At 33.2% G+C, this 26,802-nt stretch overlaps 2 protein-coding genes across 2 annotated transcripts; both read right to left on the bottom strand.

Annotated features, from left to right (window-relative positions):
* Positions 1-343: 343 nt before the first annotated feature.
* LOC123708855 (activating signal cointegrator 1 complex subunit 2 homolog) lies at positions 344-8,437 on the bottom strand. Its single transcript, XM_045659791.1, has 3 exons — positions 8,303-8,437; positions 2,397-2,661; positions 344-1,817 (listed from the first exon to the last, which is right to left on the bottom strand). The coding sequence occupies exons 1-3, from the start codon at positions 8,315-8,317 to the stop codon at positions 1,219-1,221; spliced, it is 879 nt and encodes a 292-aa protein (XP_045515747.1). The 5' UTR covers positions 8,318-8,437; the 3' UTR covers positions 344-1,218.
* A 10,137-nt stretch (positions 8,438-18,574) lies between these two features.
* LOC123708771 (protein mothers against dpp) lies at positions 18,575-26,666 on the bottom strand. Its single transcript, XM_045659648.1, has 3 exons — positions 26,336-26,666; positions 24,546-24,707; positions 18,575-23,632 (listed from the first exon to the last, which is right to left on the bottom strand). Exons 1-3 carry the CDS (start codon positions 26,441-26,443, stop codon positions 22,634-22,636), a joined length of 1,269 nt encoding a protein of 422 aa, XP_045515604.1. The 5' UTR covers positions 26,444-26,666; the 3' UTR covers positions 18,575-22,633.
* Positions 26,667-26,802: the final 136 nt, after the last annotated feature.

Genomic DNA, 26,802 nt, shown 5'->3' with positions numbered 1-26,802 from the left:
TTTTTTTATAGAACAAACGGGCAGGAGTATCACCTAATGTTAAGTGACCACCGCCCATAGACACTCTAAATGTCAGAGGGCTCGTAAGTACGTTGCCGGCTTTTTCAAAAACATTTCTATATATGTAATATAGAATATCACTTTCATACAGTTGACATCATAAAAATGTTCACTGACACATCTTACAAAACCAAGCGGCTTATAGGCTTTATCAACTAGTGTGCCAATATGGTCATCCATCTTTTAACAAACTATTAAGTATTCCTCTTATTTTTAATTCTGGTTCTCCGATAAACTAAAAAATAGTAGTTTAGTGAAAGTATCAACTAGAAAAAGTACACAGTATTACATAAGTTTTTATTGAACATTCGTAACCCCATCACGTTTCCAAATGCAAACTAAATTCCATTCGAATATTAACTTTCTTAAACATAATATGGTACATGGTATAAAATTATAAAACCTAGGGCGATTTATATTTTACGCCTTGTAAAATATAATCGAAGTTAATATATTAAAAATAGTTTCGAACTAAATTGCGTTAAGGTATCACTATTATTATTTTAGTCCTGACGCATGCGTACTTTATATAGAATTCAGTGAAAATACATGTGGTAAATGAACGCTTTTTGATCCGAGAATTTATAACGAATTTACAAAATCACAAGTTGTATATGTTTAGTATAAAATATGGTGAACAATCTGGATAAAATAAAGATGTAGAGTGATGTTTATAAACAGAGTTAGTTTAAATATCACTTACTCAATTCAAATTACTTAAATTGACTAGTTAACTAACATCTAAACATATGAAAACATTTTGTCTACAACCTAACATTTATTAAATATATATTTACTTATATATGTTTATACGTAGTACAAGAGAGAATAAATTATAGAATAATATATACTCGAGTGTTATGTGTATCTATCATAACTTATTGCCACTATATCAGTACAAAGATTATAAGGGATTCATTCTTGCGCTAGTTATACTAAATAAAAACAGTGAAATTAATTATTTTACATAAAATTATATTGCCTCATTAGTAAACCTCTCAACATCTCTGAATGGCTTTAAATGTTTAAGGCATTTTAAACAGAGTTAGGGATTGTATGAATTTCTTTTCTGATATAAATATACTTTAGGTATTACGTGTATTATTTTGTATACTATAAACGAAAGTCTTGACTTAAATCTCCATTGTAATTAAAAGCTTAACCAGTGAAGTTAATAGAGTATGACCCAGTACTGGGGTCAAAGTTTTGAGCTGGATGTCCGGAGAATGGGTTGAAGTTCTGGTTTTGTAAGTTCTGGCTTTGGTAGTTCTGGTAAGGTTGTGGGGTATATGCCTGGTAGGAGAATTGGGGCTGCTGGTGAAAGACCTGGCTTTGTGGAAAGGTTTGCGGAGACTGAACATCAAGGTTTGTTTGCTGGGAGAAAAGGTTTGAACGTTGAGGTGAAGATTGGAACTGGAAGTTTGGTTGGTAATTCTGTTGCTGGTACTGAGGCTGTTGATAAGTCTGTGGTTGTTGGTAAGTCTGTGGCTGTTGGTAAGACTGTGGCTGTTGATAAGTCTGTGGCTGTTGGTATGTCTGTTGCTGTTGGTAAGTTTGTGGTTGCGGTTGTGGTTGCTCTACTGCTTTCTGGAACTGCCTGAAGGAAGCTGGTCGGTTTTGTGTTCGGCCGTTGTATTTGGGGTCTTCGTATATTTTTGGGTCCTCCCGGTACTGGCCATCGTCTTCTTGGCCGTCGGTTAAGGCGTTGTGGCTTGACGGATCGTTAAGTGTTGGTGGTGGTACCATTATGCCCGTGCCTGAAATATACGAAATTTTTTAACATTATATCGTTCGTACTGAGCAAGAAATTATGTAAAATTATTTCAGAATAAGAACATTAATTTCGTAAATACACTTTATAAAATTTTTAGTTACCCCACACATTTATGAGATTTCATAATTAACGTTGTCTTTATTATTATCAAAAGTATTATATAACAAATCATTTATTTGCCAAGAAAACGGCACATTCAGATTGCTTAATTATAAAAACTCACAATCCCTATTAAAATGGATATGTCTTCATAAAAAGAACAGTTAAGATATTTCAATTTGTTGTCAAAACTTATGATAAAAACTCTTGCACATTAAGACACTTTGCTTTTCCATATTGAAAGCAGCACACGGCTGTGATCTGTAACTTCTGGAAGGTGATTGAATAATTTGATAGCTATGTGACAATTTTTCAAGTAATGATGTAACCCACAGTCGTGTTGGGTCCGTAAATTTATTGTTTTATATCTAAGGTATTTATTAAGAGTCTATCATTTTTACATTATATTGTCAATGGCAATTTAATAAAAATATATTGTTACTTAATATCTAGTAATGCTCACCTTCTGGTTCAAATCCTCTCTGACTGCTGGCGCCATACGACACTTCCCTAGTTTTGCCGGATTCATCAACATATCCATATTTCCCTGCAACATCTCCATTCGGGTACTTTGTTTCTATCTTGAAGGACCCATCTGCTGCTTCATAACCAAAGCTGTAGGAGCCATCATCATTCTGCCTGTTTATCTGCTTTAAGATAGGAACAGGAGTCGTTGTTGGCCCTTGCTGTGATGATGCGCATGCGCATACAGCAGCGAATAGTAGTGTCTGAAATTTTATTGAATTGATTGAGTTTGCATCGATGGATCGACTTATGGATTACGAATGTCACGTGGAAGGAAACCGTCAAAGTTTCCACATAATGTGTGCGGCCGGGCCTTAGTCTCTATCGTGAAAGTGATACACGAAAGGCTAAACCTCCTTGACTATCAAAGAAAAATATGAAGAAAGATATTGATCAAGTGTATCAATTTTTGATTAAACTTTTTGTAACAAGTCAGTTGTTAGAAAAACGTTACACTTGTCCTTGTTAATTACATCAAACATTATTCAGTAATGAGTTAATACGTTATCTTTAATTATTTTAATTCAATTTAGATTATGTTTATAAGTTAATGCTATAAATTAATACGAATAATGTGTGTTGTAGTTATAAACACAATTAAATTGTAAAGTTTACTTATATTACTGTTATAAAATTAAATAATTATTAAATTCAATTTTCATTTCACAAATTATATTCATTAAACATTACTTACATAATTAATAAATTCAAATCATGTATTAGTCACGATACTATGTACCTGTTACCTATGACAGTAAGTATAACATGTGTACGATACATATTGAAATCACTTTAAAACCGCGTAAACTACGCAAAATGGAACTGGTCAATGAATGTTGTGACCTTGAACGCGGAAAGATTAATCTTGAGATAGTTTTATTTGATAAGTTGTAATTGCGGAAGTGACTCAGTGTGATATTTAAAGATTTAATTTATTTACTTATTAATTCTTTTAGATATTCTTTGCTTATCCCGCGAGGATATTCATATTTGCACGTTTTTAATCTATCAAATATGGTAGTAGGTTTTTGAGTATGACACTTTTCTTTAAAAAATCAGTTACTTTAAACAATTTAATTTAACATTATACTATGAGTGATGTACATAATATTTCTATTGAATTGAGATATCTTTCACATGAAGTACGATTTACACGATAGTTAAAAATCAAACTATTATTAAAACGGGTATAGTATTGATAAAAATTATTTAAAGCGTGGGATCCCTTTCGTCATGATTGGGCGACCTTTTCAACAATAAAGTCAGCAAATGTCAGCCCCCCCGGCTGTTATATATCAATAATCATAATGATTCTACACATACCGCTGTAAACAATTCATTGAAGAAAAAATATAGTATGTTTTTAACCATATTTCTATTCAAATAAATCAATTACTACAGTTGGCAATACTTTTCAAAAATATCCTTAAACCGAGAGAGCCCTAAATATTTGTGGAACAAGGTGTAATGGTTGTAGCTCCTTAGAAACATTTTGTAAAACAAAAAACATGCCGATTAAAAAGAGCGACTGAGAGTTTTTCTCTTCCGTTCTACACCCTGGATTTGAGAACTCGCAGTAAATGTAAAATTAGAAGCATTTAATATATATTTCTTTTTTAACGTTCATAAGTGTACATTGTGTTACCTATATGAATAAATGTTTTTAATTTTATTTGAAACTACAACTTTTGTAAAATATCTACACGATTAGTTCCATAAAGATACGAGATTTCTGGAAGTAATTAACTTTTAATTCTTGTTAAATGACTGCGCGTATTTCCCTTATGACGCATTACGACAGAAAAGCTTAGAAGGCAATGTTTATACAAAGAACCTGTACAAGGGAGCTGACAAGGTGGCCTTGTTATATTCAATCACTTGCAAAACAGTCTACATCAGTGTTTGAATAATTATTAATGGAATGTGATATAAAAAAACCGCTTCAAGCCACTCGTAGTAAAACATACGACAAGTTACGTTGACTATTAATCTCGGAGACTAACTAGCTGTTACTAATACCTAAGATCATGTCAAAAAGTCTTTGTACTGCAAGCCCTGATATACTGAGTTTATTTCGCGGGCGAATATAATTGTTTATGGTTTAGGTATAATCTCAAAAGTTAAAAAGTTAGATATAATACAAATTTTAATATGTACATGTGTAAATTTAACATAAGAAAGTGTCTTATAACACTACTTACACTCTCTATTAAAGAGAAGATACTCTGTTCTTGTGTTACATTTTCTCACATATGTTTAGCACTAAACATGCACTAAATGTTACAAAAGTTAAAAATGTATGCAGGAATGCAAAACTAAATGTAGTAGAATTAGTAGTTATTACTATACCAATTCTACTACGACCGTACTGCTTCTATTACAAGGCGTTTGTGATTAGATTATCTAAATGACTGCTTGTATAAATCACGACTCGTAATGATATCGGGTAGAAGAGTTTGAATCTTAATCAGACCTCGTATATCTGCAATATTAGTTAAATTATAATAATTAAAATATTAATAATTTCTTATCTATATTATTAAAAGTATATTTAACGGACTGATCAAAAGTTTACAAAAAGATTTACACTAAACTAAACAACTGTTCCGTAAATAGTTTAGTTAAAAGGTTATTAAGTTTATAATTCGACAAATCTGAAATATTGCAAACGCCTGAGCCTTGTCAAGAAATTTTAATTATCTATGACAAAAAGCACTGTGCGTAGGTTGTATAATTTCAAACTTGTATTAATATAATGTCAGATATTTTCATGTCGCTAACCGTGACATGGTTCGCATCAGCTGTCAGATATATTAGTACCAGCAACTGAAGGAAGGTTTTGTCGTTCAATAATTACGTAAATTTGGTTGTTACATCAATTATTTATTTATTGTATTTATATATCTGCGCCTTTGAGAATACGGATCTCCACTTATTACGGTCATGATGTACCACTCTCGCTTTATCCATTTATGGTAAAAATGCATGCTCTTCAGTTATTCTACATATAGGTACTTTTAACTTGTCCCTTCTTTTGTACCTTCTGTATTTGGTCCAGGTATGTATGACATGGCCTACCCAAGCTGACTTCATCATCCACGATTGCCTTGTATATCCTACTTGTTAACCGCTGCTCGTTTATCCGTTCTACGTGGCGAAATGGCCAAAAAGTTTCCTTACGTATCCTTGTCATTAAATTATATATAACATGGCTTGTCAATAAAAAATACTTTAATAAGATTCAATCGTTTTAAAAAAACAGAAGCAACAAATGAGATGTTAAGTAATTTTTGTCAGTTTTTGATGAATATTTATATTTAATATATGTTACTTTCTAACGGTTCTAGAGGCTTCAAGTCATGCCATAATTTTTTTGTAAAAGATGAAGAATTTATGTTATTTCTTTTAACGCAATGCTTTTTTTAATTCAATGAATTATCAGTAGGATATAAATCTTAATGCTTCGTATTTTGAGTAAATGTTCTGTTGGATATATATATCGTATCTAAATGCTGATTTTTGGAAAAAGAAAAACCTTTTAATAAACAAGCAAGCGTAGGACAAGCATAGAAGTTGTTGATCAGTTACAAAGTTTTACTGTCAGTAAGTTAATTCGTAAAGATTTTTATTGCATCAATAGATAGTTGCTTATTAAAATTGTGGTTCGCAAGAATTAAAGTGGTATACCATAAATGGGATCTTACATAGTAACTTATTGAAATTCCACTAACAATCGATTACAATTCAAAATGTATCAATTAGCATGCTACATAGAGAAGTTTGGGCAACGCCGGGAGCTTGGCCTAGTTCCATTTCACAATTACTACGCCTGCTGTGGAATTCCAAATTGTTACGCTCAAGGTCGTACCGATTTTCACGTAATGTAAGTAATTAACGTGTGTCTGGCGAGTCACCGGGTTTGAAAATAAGTTGCTGTACTAAAAAGGTTTAATTTTGATTAACTACGAACTCCACATAGTATAGTGTGAAGTCAGTTTCAGTGTCCATTGTGCGTTAATAATATTTATTCTAAAAAACCGGACCATTGATTTTAGTAGTGACATATAATCCGAGTATCATAGTAAAACTAGTTTTTTTAAGCTTATACATGAAGCAGTAAACTAACATAACTATGTATGTAATACGGCCGAATCAATTCACAATTTTAATGTTCTCCTAAAAATAGTTGTAATTAGAATTAACAGTATAATTATTTACTAAATAACACTGACAAACTGAAGGTTCTACAACTACTGTGGAATTTTTTGTACGTAAATACAATTTTTTTATAGGTATAATTTTAGAGTTATCCTGGCGCGCGTTTATGTCTTTTATATGAATAGTTTAAATTCCAATCGTATCGATAATAAGGTCAATATTTTAACTATTTAGTAACTATGTCATTTGGTAACAAATTCCATAAAATTAAGCTTAGTCAACATGATTGCTTCCTAGCCAGCCTAGATCGAACTGGTCAATAATTTAGGTCTCATTGCATAAGGACACGCCTACACGAAGCATTCCTTCTATATTCACAGGCGTCTGAATAATTTTGTAATTAAAACACTACACTATTATGATAGGAGTTAGACAACGTATGTATAGCAAAATTTTTAACTATAACCGACCAATGATTTATGGATAGAAGAAAGTATAACTAATACTTCCATATCAAAAATCTATTATACGACCCAGATCACTCCGGTGATTGACATAGTGCATGGCATGTTCTCTATCTTAGTATATCATTACTTTGAATGTTCGCGAGGCAGAATGAAAACTTAAATACACACCCTATAATTTTATTTTATGACTGTTTTTTTTAATAATCCACATTAATAAAAATGCAAATTTAGCAAATATATCCTAATACGTCCCACATATTTACTTTAGACATTGGCAATTATTAATATCCTTTAATGTTCTTGCGTTATAAGGAACTTTAAACGTAGCTAATCGGCTTCATCGTGTTAGTTTAGTATTAAAAATATGAAAGTATAAAGCCTAGTATATATATATTTTATTATACCAAGAACATTCAACGTAAATAATTTGTGAATATTAAGTGTTATTGGCACGTTTCTAGAGCAACAAAAGTTCACGTCCTTAAGATATTTTTGCGATATAAATTAGAATGGAAATATTTAGTTTCATACAAAAACGTAAATTGTATAATATTTTTGTTATCAAGACTGATAATCATTACATATAATTTAATGAGGAAGCAGAGTTTTTGTGTTTATAAATAAACTTAATACGGAACGGAGTTTAGCATAGTTCTACATAAAGTTATCAAAATATAACGATTTTTTATTATTATTGCTTAATGTATATAACACACCAAAAATCACTACCCAACTTAACCTTTATGTACAAAACCACAGTACAAATTTAAATTCCTAATTAACTAAAGAGTTAAAATATGCAGTTAATACGAAAAACGAAACGAAAACATTGCAACAGAAAATATAAAACAATATTTTAGAAGCTAGTACATAAATATATATGTGCATTCTATTAATGAAACTAAAAGTGCATGGATTTGGACATTCTTCGAACGCTACGCAGGCTACGAAATTATATTGTTTTGCTATTTGTCACGGTATCTGTTGCGCTCGCATTATATCTTTCGTAAATCTTTTGTACTAGAATGTTTTTGAAATATGTACACGTTACGTACGTAATTTAAAAAGCTATGAAGTCTTTAAGTTACGGCCTGTTTATATGCCAAAATAAATTATAATAACAAAGCATTAAATTCCAAATTTTTAAAATCGAAATCGAAAAATCAAAGATCATTTTTTTAAATTTAGAATTCACGTTTTAAAACAAAACAAAACTGACCTTCAAAACGAACATGGCGGCAGATTTTCCGAATGCAAATGTCAAAATTTCCCGGTCTCGGCGCTGTCTATGGCGTCCACTCACACACTCAGCGCGGCTGGCCGTAACTTGTATTTATAATGTCGCTGTTTTCGTTACAACAGGCTTCTGATATTGTTATGCGGTCTACAAAGCCCTTGCGTGGTTTTGTAATAGATCCCTCATTGGTGTTTGATTGTTAATGTCAAATGAAATATCAATTATTCGGACACATAATTCGATTAATGAAGGTTAAATATTAAATAAAATATGTATCTAAAGATTTTTAAATGAAACTTTACTTAATAACTTTACTTACATCTTGTTAATTTTTTGTCTGTAAGAAGAAACAAGCCTTCCCGACTCTATACTATATAATAGATGGGCTGAAAAGTTAATAATCTACCACAACTTTTTTATATGTAAAAGGAGGCAAAGAGGCAGGAGTTATGATGTTAAGTGATACTGCCACCCATGGACTCACATTGCCAGAAGGCTAGAGAGAGCATTGCCGGCATTTTAAGAATTGTTCCTTTCTTCAAGGACCCAAAGTCGAATTGGTTCTAAATACTTTAATACTAACGTCAAAGAAAATATTGATAAATTGTACAAAAATCTTCCAACTTATTTTTTTTGTTTTTTATTTTGTCGTTGCTTGTTTAATTTTTTCCCTTGCCAGCTTGCTTATGTTCTAATATAACAGATGTGTATGTATTAAAAATTTGTGATGTAATATTTTCTTGTATAATTTTATGCATACACGTTATTTTAAATTTGATTGATTTGATTTGATTATTCCATATAGTTGCCTTCGAGAGTGATACAATGATTATAGCGGTCGTACAATCTTTAAGTACTTTAAACGTTTACGTTTGTGTTTAGCCTCAGAATAGGCTTCTGTTTCGGCGATTGGCTCTTCAGCAACGATTTCTGCCCAGTGAGCATCCTCTTGAGGTCTAAGGATAGGAAATTTACTTTATTTACTTTTACCATATTTAATTTTCGGAATTTTTCTTACAATACTTGATAAGTGATTAAAATTAGTATTACATAATGCATATTTTATATTTTTTTTAAGTAGCTTATATGTCAGACTTGTCATCCTTTACAATGTTAGTTTTATTTATATTCTTTACTGTAATAATAAATATTATTATAATATCGAATTACGTATAAACAGTATTTTTATTTATTTAGAAAGTTGTAAATTTTATACGATTGCCCTTTGTAAATAATTAACGAACCTGCATAAATAATAATATAAAACATTATTTTTAAGACAATATTTACGTTCAACAGCAAATTTAACATTTAGATTATATTGTTTTCTGACGTAAATAGAAGTTATTAAATGTCAAATTTACAAAATAAAATTAACATTATATCATACTATTATATTATATTAACACTATATAATACTTCCTATTGGGCACCATTCTATTTTCCTTTGCAATCGATATTTTTATTAAATCTTGATTTTTTCCACACCACGAAGACTGTCCTACGCGCGTTCAAATTCAAAAACTGTATTTTCCTAAAATACAGCCATTTTAGTAGTCTTCAGGTATCACAACATAAACCTGGTAGTCTGTTAGTTATTTATTTATTTCGTACCGCTAACTAAGGAGGTAGGTAAGCTAAATTACATTATATATACCACAAAAAAACAATTACTCCAAAAAATATAGCCAAAGACCTGTTACATTATATACCTATATACAGACAAGTTTAATTAAACATTGGAAAAAGATTTAAAACTTTAGATAATAATAAAATGCTATGTGGAACCAGCTGCCCACTGAAGTATTTTCGAACCAATTCGACTTAGGGTCCTTCAAAAAAAGAGCGTACCAATTCTTAAAAGGCCATCAACGCACTCACGAGCCCTCTGGCATTGAGAGTGTCCATAGGCGGCGGTATCACTTAACATCAGGTGAGCCTCCTGCCCGTTTGCCCCCTGTTCTATAGAAAAAAAAAACATAAAATATAAGTGGGGTATGATTATGATTCATATTATTAAGTGCTATGAATATTTTGTACTCTGTTTAAGCAGAAGAAGAAAGAAAATCGTCAGCTAAACCAATGACAGTTGGCGGCATGCTCAAACCACCAATTTACTTCAGTCTAGTAGTATTTAGACTAAGGCGTCACTAATCATTAGAGCTTTAAAGAAAATACGCCTTTATTTACCTCACAACGATTAACATCGTTTTACTTCCGTACAACGCGGAGTGAACATTAAAAGATTACTGTGTGTAAAAAGTAATTAATTACGCTGGACGCAATATCTAAGTGTAAATGTAAATTAGAATGGGAAGTGCGTAAAAGAATGCGTCAAGATTCTTCAGCCCTTGTTTCCGAACGATCTAGACGCTGGCAAGGCTAAGGACCGGTCCCTTGTCAATTATAGACTGAGAGATATTTTTGAATGACTCGTACTGTTTTAATATAAACATTCACACAAATTAAGGTAAAAATTAGATTTTATTGACGCATTATATATACTAGCGGACTCGACAGACGTTGTCCTGCATGATATTTCAAGCGATTAGGATAATAAACGTAGTATGAAAGCACCGAATTCAGTGCCATCTGCCGGGCTGACATATGTGACACTACGAACTGGTAGTGAATTTAAATTAAGAATCATATTAACATCTTTTCTGACGTTCATGAGTGTACTTAGTTACCTATATGAATATTTGGAGTTTGATTTGCTATTTTAAAAGAGTCCCGAGAGTTTTTTACGCGGGCTTTTTCTCTAGGCCTACACTCTGTCTTCTTTACCGATGAGTAGGGATATCTACCTATTTAAATTTAATGACGTGGAATAAAGGATACTTGTATCTTGTGTTCTATAATATTTTTTTATTTGTAAAACCACTGTGATTTGTATTCATGTATCAATAGCAGTATTGCTTAGAAGCGCGACAAAAACATATAAAAATAGTTCTTCAACTTTTTACTCAACAACTTTAACTTGACGTTTAGCTGTATTAGCTGCGGTAAATACCTCAACATTCTTTCGCCATAGACATTGTTTGCTCTCGTTGTACAGAGCCAGCAGATATATAGAATATATAACACATACATATCATTTATTTATGTAACTAAAGGTAAAAATCAGATGATATTGATTAAATGACAATATACTATAAATAGTTATGATATGACTTTTGACTTATATCCTATGACCCATGGATCTGGTCGAGGGCGTCTAAAGTCCCCATCGCAAGCAAGTATTTTTATATATTAAACAAAAGTTATATTATGAAATATATCAATCATATTTCATATAACAAAAAAAGCATATAAACAACTTGGCTTCGTTAAACGTGTATACAAATCTTTTGAGAATATAAATTGGATAAAATGCCTGTACTTTGCTTTTGTTAGGTGCCCACAATATGCATGCACTGTTTGGTCCCCAAGAAATACATTGAAACAATAGAAAACATTCAAAAAAAGTTTCTTAAGTTTTAAGGATTTTCGGAAGTATAGTAGCTATAACTTTATACTTTGGTATTAAATCCGGGGAATGTAGAAGTAAACAATACGACCTGATACGACTTAAACGATACGTCTGTCCTGACCTATTGTCGCTTTTACTGCTTAACACCCCTTCTTCATACAATACAAGACAAACTCGACTATCTCAAATCCCTCGGTCTAATACAAATTATTTACGTAACTCATGTGTCGTATACCTTTAGACACACAAATTATCAGAAAATATCTTTATTTAATGTAACTAAAAAATACTTTAAAAATAATATAAAAAAAACTTGATGGCTTTGTTATTTTTATGAAATACACATAATAATGATCAATGCATCTTGGAATGTATTATAAATATACATATTTTTTGTATAAATAGGTAAAAATTGTTTACTGTGGTTTAGGTTTGAATGTGTTTACCGTTTTTGGCTTTTTTGTGTAATGTAATTGTTTAGATAGTGTATAATAAATATCTGTACGAATACTAATGAGCAATTAAATAAATCATTTTCGTTTTGACAGATGACTAGATATTTGTGCCTTCAGGTTCGGTTGTTGTTGTTTCACTGGAAAACAAATTTAGACCACTGAAACTTAAAAAAACCAACCATTTAATCACTGAAGTCATGTGGTTGTATGTTATTTTCCCTTTAGAGTTGCCAAATGGGTCACCTTGACGATGTTCTTTGTCTGCGCTTCAACTACAAAGTATTATGTACAGTGTTACAACACTATACAAATACAAAGTTTTACAAAGCGCATTTGCGCGCATTTCTAAAGTATCTAGAAAGTCTCTCCTAATTCGAACTTATTAAAAACGAAAGTACTCAATCAAATATAAGAGTATTTCCGCCCACATTGATTTAGTGACATTTGGAGTAGACTCTGGGGTCGTGGGGTTCAAGTATACAGATATTAATTCAAGAGTTGGAGCCTGGTGGATAGCACCAGCGACCCCAGAGCTGGTCCGTTCCTCGCTCAACGAATAAGTATCGCAATACAGCGAGGAAATGATGGCGTCATTTACTCGCTGTATTGCGTTAAAGGTACACATGGACCAAACTTTTTAAATTATTTTTCTATTTATACATTTCTTATAATTATTAATAAAGTGAAACTTCATCGGCGTTGGAAAAAAAAACCGTCACATTTTGCGGTTACGCGTCACATTTTTCCGTTACGCGCAATATTTTTCTTGTCCCTACCAAGGTTGATTCGAAGAGATTCGAAGCCATTAATAGCAAACATATAATAACAATGATAGTAATAGTTCTATTACAATTAATGAAATTCTGTAAAATTCTTAGTAGTAATAAGGTAAAATGAAATAATTGTGTTATTTGTATTCATGTCTATGATAATAAAAGTCTTTTGTTAAACTTTATCTAATTTAACATTATTTAAAATTTCGTTATAGGTGCATAAAGTAGATCATTTTTCGAAATATTAAGTCACAAAGAAGTTTTACTTCTTACGTGTGTACACGTACACGCACACATTTGAATACTAGGTAGGTTTTTTTTTAATGTAATAGCAGGCAAACGGGCAAGAGGCTCACCTGATGTGAAGCGACACCGCCTCCCATGGACACTCACATTGCCAGAAGGCTCGCAAGTACGTTGCCGGCCTTTCAAGAATTGGTACGCTCTTTTCTTGAAGGACCCTAAGTCGAATTGGTTCGGAAATACTTCACTGGGCAGCTGGTTCCACATAGTGGTGGTGCGCGGCAAAAACTGCCTTAGAAAACGCTCAGTTGTGGAACGACGGACGTCGAGGTGATACGGATGGTATTTTGTATTTTGCCTTGACTTTTGATAATGAAACTCAGCTGCGGGTATTAGACCGAAGTAAGTAAGTATATTGTACATACTGTATATTTGTCTTGAAAATAAATTATATTGAATCACAATTTTAAATTTTAAAACTTGACAAGTTTCAATCAATTCATTGCTCTTGGACTATGCAATAAATTAGATTGTTAAACATTGAATTAATTAGTCATTCTAAACGACGATGTTTTATTTAGACTTTTCACTGACTCACTCAAAGATTACTGATATTTTTTCAATTAGAGCTTAATTTTAAAGCTACATATAGTAGCTTCTTCTTACACGAAGCTGTTATTCAAAGAGATTAACTTAACGTAATATCTTATAACCCTAAATGAGGCAGAGGGGGTGACACAACACCACAGTGAGTTTCCATGGCCTCCCGTCTTAATCCTCGTATTTCACCTTTCAAGTCTTTCCGAGCCGGTAACCCCTTCCCTCATCTGCAACTGTACGACGCCAGGTTTACTTGGGATGGCTATGCTTCCGCTTTCCTGGCGGGTTCCAATCAAGCACCTTTTTTTTCTTTTTTTCGTCAGGAAATGCTTTTACGCATATCCCTACGGTATTTTACACCAGCAGGGATTATGTGGGACTCAGACTTAATAAACCCTACCCACTAAACCTGACGGATGACTTCAGCTCGCCAAAGGGCGACGGCAGGTAACAGCTGAGCCCTATCCTTACCCCCGCCAAACGCGAATGCCACAATGTCACATGACTCCTCTCACACACAAATCTTCCAAATCTTAACTTAGGGCAGACGTGCGAAAACACGGCGTCGCTGCCCCGGTCGTCGTTTCCTTACTGGCGGAGCATCTGAATCATTTTCACGCTGACGCTCCGCATTCTCTTTCTGACTCATGACGGCCTCACAAAAAGCCTTGAAGGCATTCCAAGGACCGTCATTGTCAGCTTCCACCATTCTTTGAATAATTAGTGGAAGCGACAGATTGCCATCAATGCTATCAGCAAGCACCGAGCGAAAGTAGTCCCAAGCCGGACACTCCTCCACTGTATGCCTCACCGTATCATCTATACAGTCACAATGATGACAAGCGGGTGTCGCCTCTCTTCCAACTATTCGATGCAGATAACTTCCGAAGCATCCATGGCCAGAGAGGACCTGCACGAGCCGATAGGTTAGCGATCCCCACCTTCGGTCCATCCAGTGTTTCAAAAAGGGACGAATAAGATCAACGGTATGTAAACCAAACTGACATTCACTTAACTCTTCCCTCCATTCTTGCAAAATTAAGCGGCGATACTCCTCCTTCCACACCTTGACTACCTCCAGAGGTGGGTCAAAACCACCACTCCTGGCTTCAGCTCTTCTCCAAAAAATGTCTCCCAAAGCCAGAGCTTCCAAGTGCCAAGGTGGAGTGGCGGCTATGACACATGCTGCATCACAGGATACTGTACGGTATGCCCTCGCAATTCTAATGGCAACTTTACGCTGTGACCGCCTCAGTATACCTTTGTTGTAAAATGTCAACTTATCCGCCCATATCGGACAACCATAAAGAGCTTTCGAACGTACTACACCAGCATAAAGAAGCCTACAGCCCTCGCCTGGCCCACCGATATTTGGCATTATACGACCTAAAGCCATTGCAGTTGACTCAAGCTAGGGTGCCAGGGCTGCAAAATGAGCTTTGAAAGTCCAACGGGCATCGAGAACCAACTCGAGGTATTTCAAAGTCGACTTTACTGCCATATGAACGCCATCTACAATTATTTCAGCGCCTCTAGGTGGTTTCTTAAGTGTTATGTAATTTTAATAATCGTATTAAAGTTTTTAGTTCACGTCCATTTATCGAAATACCTTATTTTATACATATATTTTGTACAACTATATTATATATTAAGAAATTTCCTAATATGTATATATCAAATACACGGTTATTTCCTAATGTATACAATTGCTATTGCTATTCTAAACAATTTTCTAATTTAAAACACTTTAAAAAGCTACACCGTTCAAGTTGTGTCACAGAGTATAAGAATTGTTGGACTTTGACTTTATGGATGACATTATGTATTCTCATTATCCTTTAACCAGACGGCCTTAATTTACGGCTATTAAAATAGTTTAAATGACATCTCAATTGATCAATTGACATTATAAATTCATTAACTTAACCCATAAAAACACGGATGCCATCAAAGATCATGTACCAGGATTATGAACAAGTTGCTAAATATTAATTAGGTTAAAGAGTAAAAACTAAAATAAATTCCAAATTGTATAATCTGTATTACTCAATAATATTTCTTTTTTTATTTATTGCACCGTGACCATAGAGAATGGGCTAGTGGCTTATTTAGCACTTTCATCATTATGGTAATGATGAATGAATCATGAATGGATAAATATATTAAATACTGAATTTGTAACAGCATGTTAGTGGCTATTTTCAGCCCTCAGTTTGTGCTCTTCTACCTAGATGTATAAAGAGACTTTTCTATATTTATAAATACATACGATTATACTCTAAAGGAAAAGTTTACCTCATCTCATATCTTTAAACAAAATATCGTGTGACAGGTTCAACATTAATTTATAATAAATCCTGACCACAACCATAATAACAACTTAGATACAGTTGCAATGACCATTTATGTTTCATCATTTCCACTACAAAAGTAATAATTTCGTATTAATGTTACCTGATGAAATATTTTTGATTAGCTAGAAGAGTTTTAAAGCAAAAAATACTGCAACTGCATTAAAATTTCAGTGTCTTGGTGAGTTTTTGTTTACGTCCGTCGTTTATTAAAATTTGGACTCGTTTGTTTAGTATAAAAATAAAATAAAATGCTAGCAATCTTATGTGTATGTGTCCTATGTGTAATTAACTAAAGACTAGATACATTTCTCGTGTAGGTATGTCATTATTGCCTTGCTTGTTACATGATATATGGTTCAGGCAGTCGTTTAAACTCTTCGTGAATATAACAGAATAAACAGACCACTTATCCATAGCTTCGTATGTTCGGTATGTGGCTGATCAATTAAAAAAAGCGTTGTTAAGCGCTAAATAATAAAAACTAATATTGGAGTAATATTTTATTATTTCTGTTCACCACAACTTTAATGTATTTTAGAATAGATAGATTGTAACTTACACTACAGATGCATTATATATGATGTGGTGTACTTAAATAAATGAAATAATATATTGTCTGTATTTCTTTACAATTTGCTGCGGTTGTCATTTTTAACTGCTGAACTGTACGGTCCTCCTCTTCTATAAAAATCCTGTTTGAGGGTTATATGAATAAGTAATAATACTACACATTTACGCTGAAACTTAAAGACCGATAATATTATGGCTAACGAAGCGTTAGTTACGCAATTTATATCATAGTCATCGTTCACGTAACAGTAGTGAAACAACTGCATATCGACAGACGTTTGTAGAATACATAGTACCAACGTGTCATTGACGGTGTCGCGAAAATACTATTATAAGCAAATATTGCATTGCGTAAATGTTTCTTTCACAAACATGAAAGTCCTCATACTGCATAAATTCAAGAAACTATGCTTAATATTAATTCTTTATAGGATAGGGGGTGGCCTTTCAGGGAGGATTATGCTCTTTTTTAAACAGTTGGAGGTTATATATCCCAGGACAGATCCCCACAGGGAGTCGATTCTACAATTCGTAAAAGAAAATGTCTTGGGAAGCGGACCTTGGAAGTCTTCCAGTCATCACGGTGATGCTGAAGGGATTTTGAAATAATGCGGCTTGTGCGGTGATGAAACGAGAACACTCTCCGTAGTACATTTTGAAGAATTCGCATGCAATGTCTCTGTGTAGAGAGATAGTATCAAGTCGATCAGTAATACATTAAAGATTGACAATTCGACAAGCCCTTTGTTAAATTTGGTATAGAAGCTGGTATTTGGGAGTACCGACCCAGAGATGTGAGGAGTATTCCATATGAGGTCGTACTTGTGCCTTGTAGAGCTGGATACGTTAGAAAGATTTTTGGAAGCCAGTTTGCGTGTTCAAATGCAGGAACACTTTAAGATACCCACCCATGCTTTTTGGCGAATTTTTAGACACTCTTAGCGCTACCACGCTTTTTTGGGATCCACCCACCATAAACCTCCTTTTTTGATGTTGTTTGATGACTGTTAGCGTAACGTGTTTCGTATGATTGCTATAAAATTTTTGGTAGGCGCAAAATACTGTAAACCAACTTGATGTAGTAATTATTTAATGCACAATTTCACCAATACTGCGATTTAAAATACACACAGCGACATTAAAAATATAAAATGTAACTCTTAATTATAGAAATATGTAATATATTTTTTTTCGAATTTATACAATTATATTGCTTTCCAAGTTACAATTAGTTGTAACGCCCGACAGATAAGGTACAGATACGGGTCTATAAGTAAATATACAAGTTTGTCGGTCTTTTGTATCCTCTGTATAATTATTTCGCCACGAATCGAATCTATTTAAGCCATACGAAAAAGTCCCGTAGTAAATCAATTAGTAATTGCATTTGTCATATTCATTGACATACTGTGTATCAATTCGTGATAGGATAAGTTATAGTGAGACGGGTGAGCAGCGAGGGTTCAAAGAGGACAAGACAAGGATACTAAAGGGAATGCTGAGGTGGTTTGGCCATGAAGAACGATTATAGATATACGAAGCAATCGTGGAAGGTGAAGTCGGTTTAAGTAGGCCTTGTCATAGATACCTAGACCAAATACAGGACGTACTAGAGAAGGGACAAGTTAGAAGTTCCCATAACGGTTTGCATCTTGAAAGGCCTTAAAGTGGATGAAGAGAGAGGTATCTGCCTGTCTACCTACCCCTTCGGGACAAAAGCGTGGTGATACTTTTTTAAAACCACCATCCACAGCTTAGCTAATTGCACCATACAAAAAACACCCAAATGTAAATAAAGAAAACTTTATTATACGGAGAAAAATATGATAAAAGTTACACGAACAATGGCATCTTTTAATTCCTTATCCTTAAAAAATGCGTAACACTAACCCTGTCTGATTGTGTCAAACATTTGTAGCTAGACAAAGTAAAATCACACAAAAGATTCTTAAATTTCCCACACGAGCCCAAACAATACATGCAGCCAAATTGTACACCTATTTTATCACTGTACATTATATTTATAATAACACCATCTATGTTTAGTAATTACCAATAGCGATCGAAGACTTCTATATAGATTTTTTGTACCCAATTTCCATATTTATTTAAATATCTGTAGTGATAATGTTGCTAGCTTGAGATCGCCTAGTATAGGCTCAATTTAAATTCCAATCGTTATTGGGAGTTACACAGTACCGCTTTAAAAATTTACCGATAATCACTGAGCATTTTATCGGTAATCGGTAATTTTAAAACACATCTAAAAAAAAAACTCCTAACTAGACTTATAACACAAAATTTCGTTACATCTTCTATTTTAAAATCACATTTTATTTACAATAAACAATTCAGAAGCACCAACATAATTTAGAGGAAACAGTATTTATTTGTCTATAACATACATCTAACGGCCGTACTCAAAGGCCTTAAATACGAATTAATGGTTCTAAGTTATTAATGACTTAAAAAGTTCTTGTCTTTTATTATAAAGTTGATAAAAGGAGGAGTTGTACCCTTCTTTAGTTATTTAACTTGTATTAACCAATAATATAATTAACTCCGAGTACAGCCATTTACGATAAAATAATACGAAAGTATAACAGTCCAATACAGAAAATATAAACAATCGTTACGTGAAAAAATGCATAAATAACATTTCGAATGGAAAAGAGTTTTATAATAAATAATACAATGATTCCAATGAACCAGACGTCATTAAACCTATCAATGTTTGTATGAAAGTTGGATTTACGTAGTACATATAATATTGTAAACGGAATCGCTGTTGTCAGGCAATCCCTACAAGCTAGCATTGTATTTAAAATTCTAAATACATAAACTTTTTAATATCAAAATAATAATTTTCATTTTACATCTTTCCTTTCCACTCCATGTTACTCATTTAATTTATAAAACAATTTATACAATTTATAAGGCATTCTGTCAGTTTGCAGGCACTAAATGTGACGGGGAATTTATGATAGACTTGCACAAGGCACAGATTAAAATCTTCAAATCTTCAATAGGTTATTGTTAACATATGTTATCTGAAAATACTTCATGTTGCAGCCTTTCCCAATTTTTACTTTAAGATACTTATTAATCTACAATTTGTCTAAACCTAGCGTAATTAAATAAAAGTATTAATGTCACAATACATCTGTCAAAATTCATGACAATAGATGGCGTTGTACATGTGTAAAACGCAATAACGACGTCTAGAAATTATTCTCCACACAAGACAAATTCTTTTAATGAATAAGTTAAATTAGACATTTTTTTTTATTATATATCACTAGTACAGAATGACAAGACTACCCTCTATTTTGTAACTTGAAATATGCAGAAATTAACTAAAATAACGATTGGAATAGGCTATAACACAATTCAAATAGGCATTACGGACGGTATACAATTTATATTGTATAGGCACACGATTGAGTGATTGTTAAAATATTCTTTGCGGTCTTATAAGCAACACCTAAGCAGATTTAACTTCTACATAGAGCATATTGCATCTCTTTCCCTCATAATACGACAAAAGGAGACAAACACAACTTCCCAAGTAAAGGCACTGTATGTCACAATTGTCTAGTTAATTCTTAGTTTGGGACGCGCCAGAATCTTTAGTAGGAACTAAAGAAACCTTATATATTAAATTGAGATCAATAAAATCTTTAGTTGGCGGTCCCGATTTGGCCGAATGCACCTATTTGTAATGTGTAAAATATGAAAGTCCAAAAAAAAAAGTCGAAAAATTACCAACGACTAGAAAATTCACATTTCCTACACGTTGGTAATTTTTAATGTACCCTCAATTTATGTTAGTAATAATGTCAATAGTTTTATTCATAATTTAGTATGTAGTTTAAAGTTATACAATAGTATTGATTTAAAACGAATTTTAAAAACATACAATTTACGAGTTCCTAGCATTGTTTTGAGCTCTGTATTAACTTTTGCCCATAGAACTTTAAGGAAATTTCATTTGAGCTATCTAAAAACATTCTTGTTAGGGGCTGTTCAAGTATTACGTAAGCACTATAGGGGCGAGGGGGTTCCTTGATTTACTTAATTGGTGATTACGTCAACAGTAATTAATTAATTTTTTTACACATATTACCCACAATAATTTTTTGTAGAAATCCTTTAAAATACATTTTTGTACTATTATTTTTTGAGAGCTTTGCTTACTTTTTGAGGGGGGGGCATGTTTGAGTAAATGCCTTAAATCTGCTTAAGTAATACTTGAACGGCGCCTTATTGTTCCTTTAAATTAAAAAAACAAAGTAAAATTCATGTAACGTCTAAATTTATCGTCAAACTCTGCTAAAACGTCGAAATTACTCTACTTTGGTTCATTTGCCTTATTACTCATAAAACGTTTCAAATAATATAACAACTGTCATAATCCAGAAAATGTAGATACTTCAGAATACAGTTTTTACATACATATACAATTTTATGGTCTACAGAACGTTTAACGTTTTGCTCAAATATTGGGCAACAAATTGAGTCTCAGCTAAATTCAAGATTCATCTTGGGTCTTTTAAAATAACGGACATTTTAATGAGATAGTATAACTCTTATAAAATCCGTAACTGCCGTATAATGTACCAGATACATTGTCTTTGGACTACAAGACAAACGTCATACAGTATTGACATTGCTTCATTGAATAATACTAGAACCTAGCTAGTTGTCATAACGTTGGCCCGCTTTACATCTAAAAGCCAATAATACCGCGCAGACGATGAGAACTTGGTGAAACTGCTCACAACTGTTCTGTTTGTAACACAAAGAACGGGCGTTCACCAACCAGATGGACCGATCAAGACACATCGGCACCAAATTTTATATTGTAAAAAGAGTGGCGCTGGACATATGTTCCAGCTTACGACGATCAGACATGAGCTACAGAAAGAGTTTAAGTCACGAAATAGAAACTAACAGTATTATTGTCTTTTATAGACCACTAGATAACATGTTAGCCCTTTATTACAAAGGGGTACTACACTATTGGAACTATTTTAACCACGATATTTCGCCATATCTGTGGTAAGCTATCTATAGTTAACATTAAACATACAAATAAAGTGCGTGGCCCCAACATAATTTAAAAATCCAAATTATTTACAAATTAAAAATATCAAATCACAATTCTTTAGCCGATAAATAGGGCCGCGCTGTCCATGCCGAATTGGCTTATAAATCGACTTAAAATATAATATTGTGCTCAAAATAACATATAAGCCTACAGTGTCAGATAAAACGTATATCTTTGTTCCTTATATTATCAGCATAAATTACAGTATATGTTTATGCAGATTTTGAGGAACCTTTGTGGTATTATTGGAACTACTCCGGTTTTTACGTCATTAGTCTAGACTTCATATATTCCTGCGATTTCTTTTTTCTAATATGCAGGCTGAATGTGGTTTTTTTATTTTATTTTAAGGAGCGCAAATTAAATTATTACTTGGAATATAATGTGTGTACATGACACCGGAGAACTTGATCTTTTTAGTAACCCTGTCAGTAATAAAAATAAAGCATGAGCTATTTAAAAAAAAAACATCGCGAACATTTTATTTACACAAATAATATCTTCTCTTGTCATACATTCCCGAGTATAAACATTACTATAGTATGTCTTTATATTAATACATATACTTACGTTACATTCCTTAAGCCTGGACACGTAATTTGAGCTACGATTTATAAAAAATATGATATAATACGTCTAACATTTGAGATGTCAACACAGTGAGACATCACGATTTGGGAATTTTGAAAATGGCACGATAAAAAAAATGCAGATAATTTGTGAGATTATAACTCGGCTAAGACACTGACGAAATCGCGTTGTGAGGGGAACCCATTTGAGTGAGAACTTTGTCCAGCCACTGGAGCGGACCGTGCAGATGAATTTCAATCCAACAGGGCGTGGATGTCACGTCTTGCCTATGATACTCCGCCCCCCAGCCCTTGACGAACGACATACGGATAGTACACATCTTCGTCAGCTCGTACACCGCTTCGAAACCGTGATTAACACTCTGCGAGAGCAATTGCGCGAACTCACGATTGTTGAATATCTTTAGCGAGCAGCCTGGTGGGATTTTACACACTGTGGACGGGTGGAAGCCATGATGATGGTTGCAGTTCCGACTTTGGACAAATATCGCAGCGTCCGACAAACATTCCGCGTACACTTCTCCGCCCACGTAGTACAAATGAACTCCTTTTCCTATGTGACGTCGCGTGTTTTCAATAGTCGAATTCCTATTCACATTGCTCAGTTGGCCGAGGCAGAACCGATCGCTATTGTTCGACGGATCAGTGAATCCATCTACCACGACCGAGTGCGAGTTGCAGTGGAATACTTCTCCGACCCTGCAGTTCAGCTCGTAGTAGGCGACGGAGGCCCAATAGAGAGGCTCCTGGTAGGAAACTGGAGCGACTTCCCCGGGGGGTTCGGAGTCATCGGACGGTGGGGAATAAGCCGGTGGAGGTGTATCCGGTAATTCGGATGAAGCCGAAGGTGGGAAACCTGACCCCGAGTAGGACACGTTGTGGGGCATAGACGGTTCGGTGGTCCTTTGAAAAGGTAACAATGAATGACCTGGGGCGAACTCGGAATGTCGAGGAACTAAGACTGGAGGTAGTACGGGACTTTCGACCCGTTTGTAGTGGTATGGGTTGATGCAAACCTCTTTCTGTTTGGCGCTGAAGGGATACTGGCAGATTTCTAGGGGTTTCAACTCGTGGTGGCTCTGTAGGTCTGGCCATCTCCACACTCGGCAGTAAATCACGTGTGGTAGACCTTTGCGGTGGGATACCTGAAATGTAACTTTAAATATAACATATTTGTAAAACTGTGTAGTGTAGTAGTGTGATCTTCCAAAGTATTAACAGTCATGTGTTTACAAAACTTGTGTGTACTTATGTACACGCATTAAAAGTTATACTTCTTTGGCGTAACAAGATAAAAATGTTTTCAAACATTTTATTCTACAACACTAAGAAAAAACTAAAATGTTGACTGAAGCTTACTTCAGGATGTCGGTTTTTTGTGACGGTGTAGGCGCGTAAAAACTTACTCCCATATATATTTCCCTAACGCACCAAAGAAGTATAACTTCAAAAATACAGAAGCAATGGCTGATATACACCTAATGTGTGTGTCCCAACCTTAAATCGATGTTCCTGGCAGTTCGGACTTTATTGGCATTATGGTATGTTATATATTTAATAAACTAAAATATTTTTGACTTAACAGTAAGTAAATAACTATAAGTTTTAATAATAATACATAGCTTCAATCCGTTCAAAAAGTGTTTTTCTTAACAGTAAGTCCTGAATTGTGCAAACCAGTTCTTTATAATATATGTACAGATTATACTATACTTTTCTTACATGTAGTTCAGACATTTGCAAGTACATTTTAGCAACACAAACCCTACTAATCCGCCCGGCAATCGCGTCATAGGAGTATACTCGTAAAACCGTTATTTAACAATTCAAAAAATAAAGGAAACGTATTTAATAATCTATTTAGTTCATTTTTATAACAACACAATTGAAACAGGAGCAAAGGTATGCAAAACAAATCATTATAAATTTTACACTACAGAAATATAAATTGAAAAATCTCCGCGTTATAGGGAAGAAATGCCGCGTAACATGGGGTACGGTAATCGCGTTAAACGGAAACTCGTTATATGGCGGATTACTGTATTAAGATTGACTGACCTGCAATCTGCCATCCAATGATCGTGGAATTGTTACACATTTTGAGGGTGTTCCAGGACACGACAAAGCACGCTCCAATTCTTCAATAGCACCTTTTCGTTTTTTCAACTTCTTAACCAGACTATCCACGGCTTTCTCTGCCCATTTTTCTTCTTCATCGCCCTGTAATAAAATTATTATTTGCTTTAATACATTTCTTACTATATAACACCTCTTCACCATATATCCTTTCAATCTGTTCAGTCGTCAATTTTGTAAAATAATATTTTTTTATTCGACATCGTAAATATATTATTTTATTATAGATGTTACTTTTGTAATTGTATAAGTGTACATAGTTAACTGTAATTTTATTTTTGTTAATTTCGTTTTGCTCTTTTTACATTTCGTTCAAGTATTATGCAATGAACTTGGGGAGGGGGGGGGGGGGGGTTTTCCTGTTTTAAAATGTTACGATTGAATTACGCTTTATTGTTACTTTCAACTTTCCAACAGGAGGAGGAGGAAAGAGTTTTTATGATGTTTTAACTAACCACTAATAACTAATATTAGTCAAATTATTACAAAGTTATTTTTGGAATTTGTACTAACTACTACTTTAGAGAACTACATATTATAAGAGCTCATTAAAACTCATTTCATTCATGTAAAACATATTTTGTAAATAACCAAATGATTCATTTCTCTGAGAAAATCAAATACTTGTATTATAGAAGTGACTCAGTACTCTCAAGATATCTATAGATTAGCAGTTTAATAGAAACATATAAATAATAAATGTTTCAATAGTCATTTAATTTTGTTATGTCTTAAATGATTATCATTATTTTTTTAGTTTTTATAACTCTTAATATGCTATACTTTCACCAAGTCAATGTTATTAAATAAAATTAACTAGCTTGTGATTTTAATCACATTGATTTGATATATGCCTGACATTATAAATATATATATTTATTTGCATAAGAAATAATAACATGTTAATAAATACATCTTCACAAAGAATTAATTATATTTAGTCTAAAAAAGGTATAATAACTTTAATAATTATAGAAAGTTTCAATACCTTTTTAATTATTGATTTAATCCTCTTGGATATAGTATAATAATACAGCACAATTGTCTATAAATCATCATCCAATTTTTTTTTTATTTTAATTTATTTTAATCTTCTTTAAATGTAAAAACATTGCTTGACTTTAACTATTAAATGCATAGAGAAACACTGTTGTATTATCTACCCTTAACATGTTGTTCTATATGTTTATTTAAGGCTTCTCAGCCGTCTTAACAAATTTGCATTTGCAACAATTAAATTCTTATTTTAAAAACATCTCTATTTTCTAAAAACAAATTCAGCAATGTATAAATAACATACTAAGTTTTATTGATTAACATGGTTTTGCCATTAAGTCTAATGTATATAAGTACATATAGACAAAGTATGCTTTTACAAGGGTAAACAAAGTTTTTTAAAACTACTTACTGACATAAAGAAATAACGTGAAGCTAAACTAGAAACAAAGACACATACCTAACACTATGCATATACTTTTAAATAAGTTTTAAGGAATAGACATAAAACAGTTGTTGGCTCTTTCTTTTATATGGATAAAAAAGAGACTACTAGAATTTTAAATAGCCTTTGCCAAGTACGTATTTATAAAATAAGTTTCTAAATATCAGAACTTTTAAATGTTGAAATGATAATAAGATACAACCTATCTTTATAACTAAAATGCAACTTTGTTTGCGGTAGATCACTTTCTGTTTTTAATGATCTGACTTACCTGTTTCCACCCAAGCAATTTCTTCACAGCGGGACTTGTGAAAGAAAATAAGCTATTTAAGCTGGACATAGGCCCGCTGCTTGAAGATTCACCATCGTCCGTGTCCATAGTGACGAGTTTATGAAGTCTCGATGAGTCACCAGAAATAGCGGGAACGCGCTGACCGCCTTCAGTAATCAACGGAATTCCTCAAAGAGCCATCGATTAGCATGAAATCACTTGGTATTCCCCACAATGCCTGTAAATCACAATCACCAATACCACAAAATAGGTAACGAACTGCGATTAGCGATGGATGAATATGATGGATCGGCGTGACACTTGCAAAGTTGCTTGGACAGTTAATAAATACAGACAAAATATAATGCATTTCTAAAATTATAGTAACTTACAGACTATACAATGCCTTTAGGGCAAAAAAAGCAGTTTTTTAATTTGATATAAATATATTAAAGTTAGTAATTTAT

The sequence above is a fragment of the Pieris brassicae genome, chromosome 4 (genome assembly GCF_905147105.1).
Source record: "Pieris brassicae chromosome 4, ilPieBrab1.1, whole genome shotgun sequence".
Lineage (NCBI taxonomy): Eukaryota > Metazoa > Arthropoda > Insecta > Lepidoptera > Pieridae > Pieris > Pieris brassicae.
The sequence above is the reverse complement of the archived record's forward strand: the minus strand, read 5'-3'. Positions and strand labels throughout refer to the sequence as shown.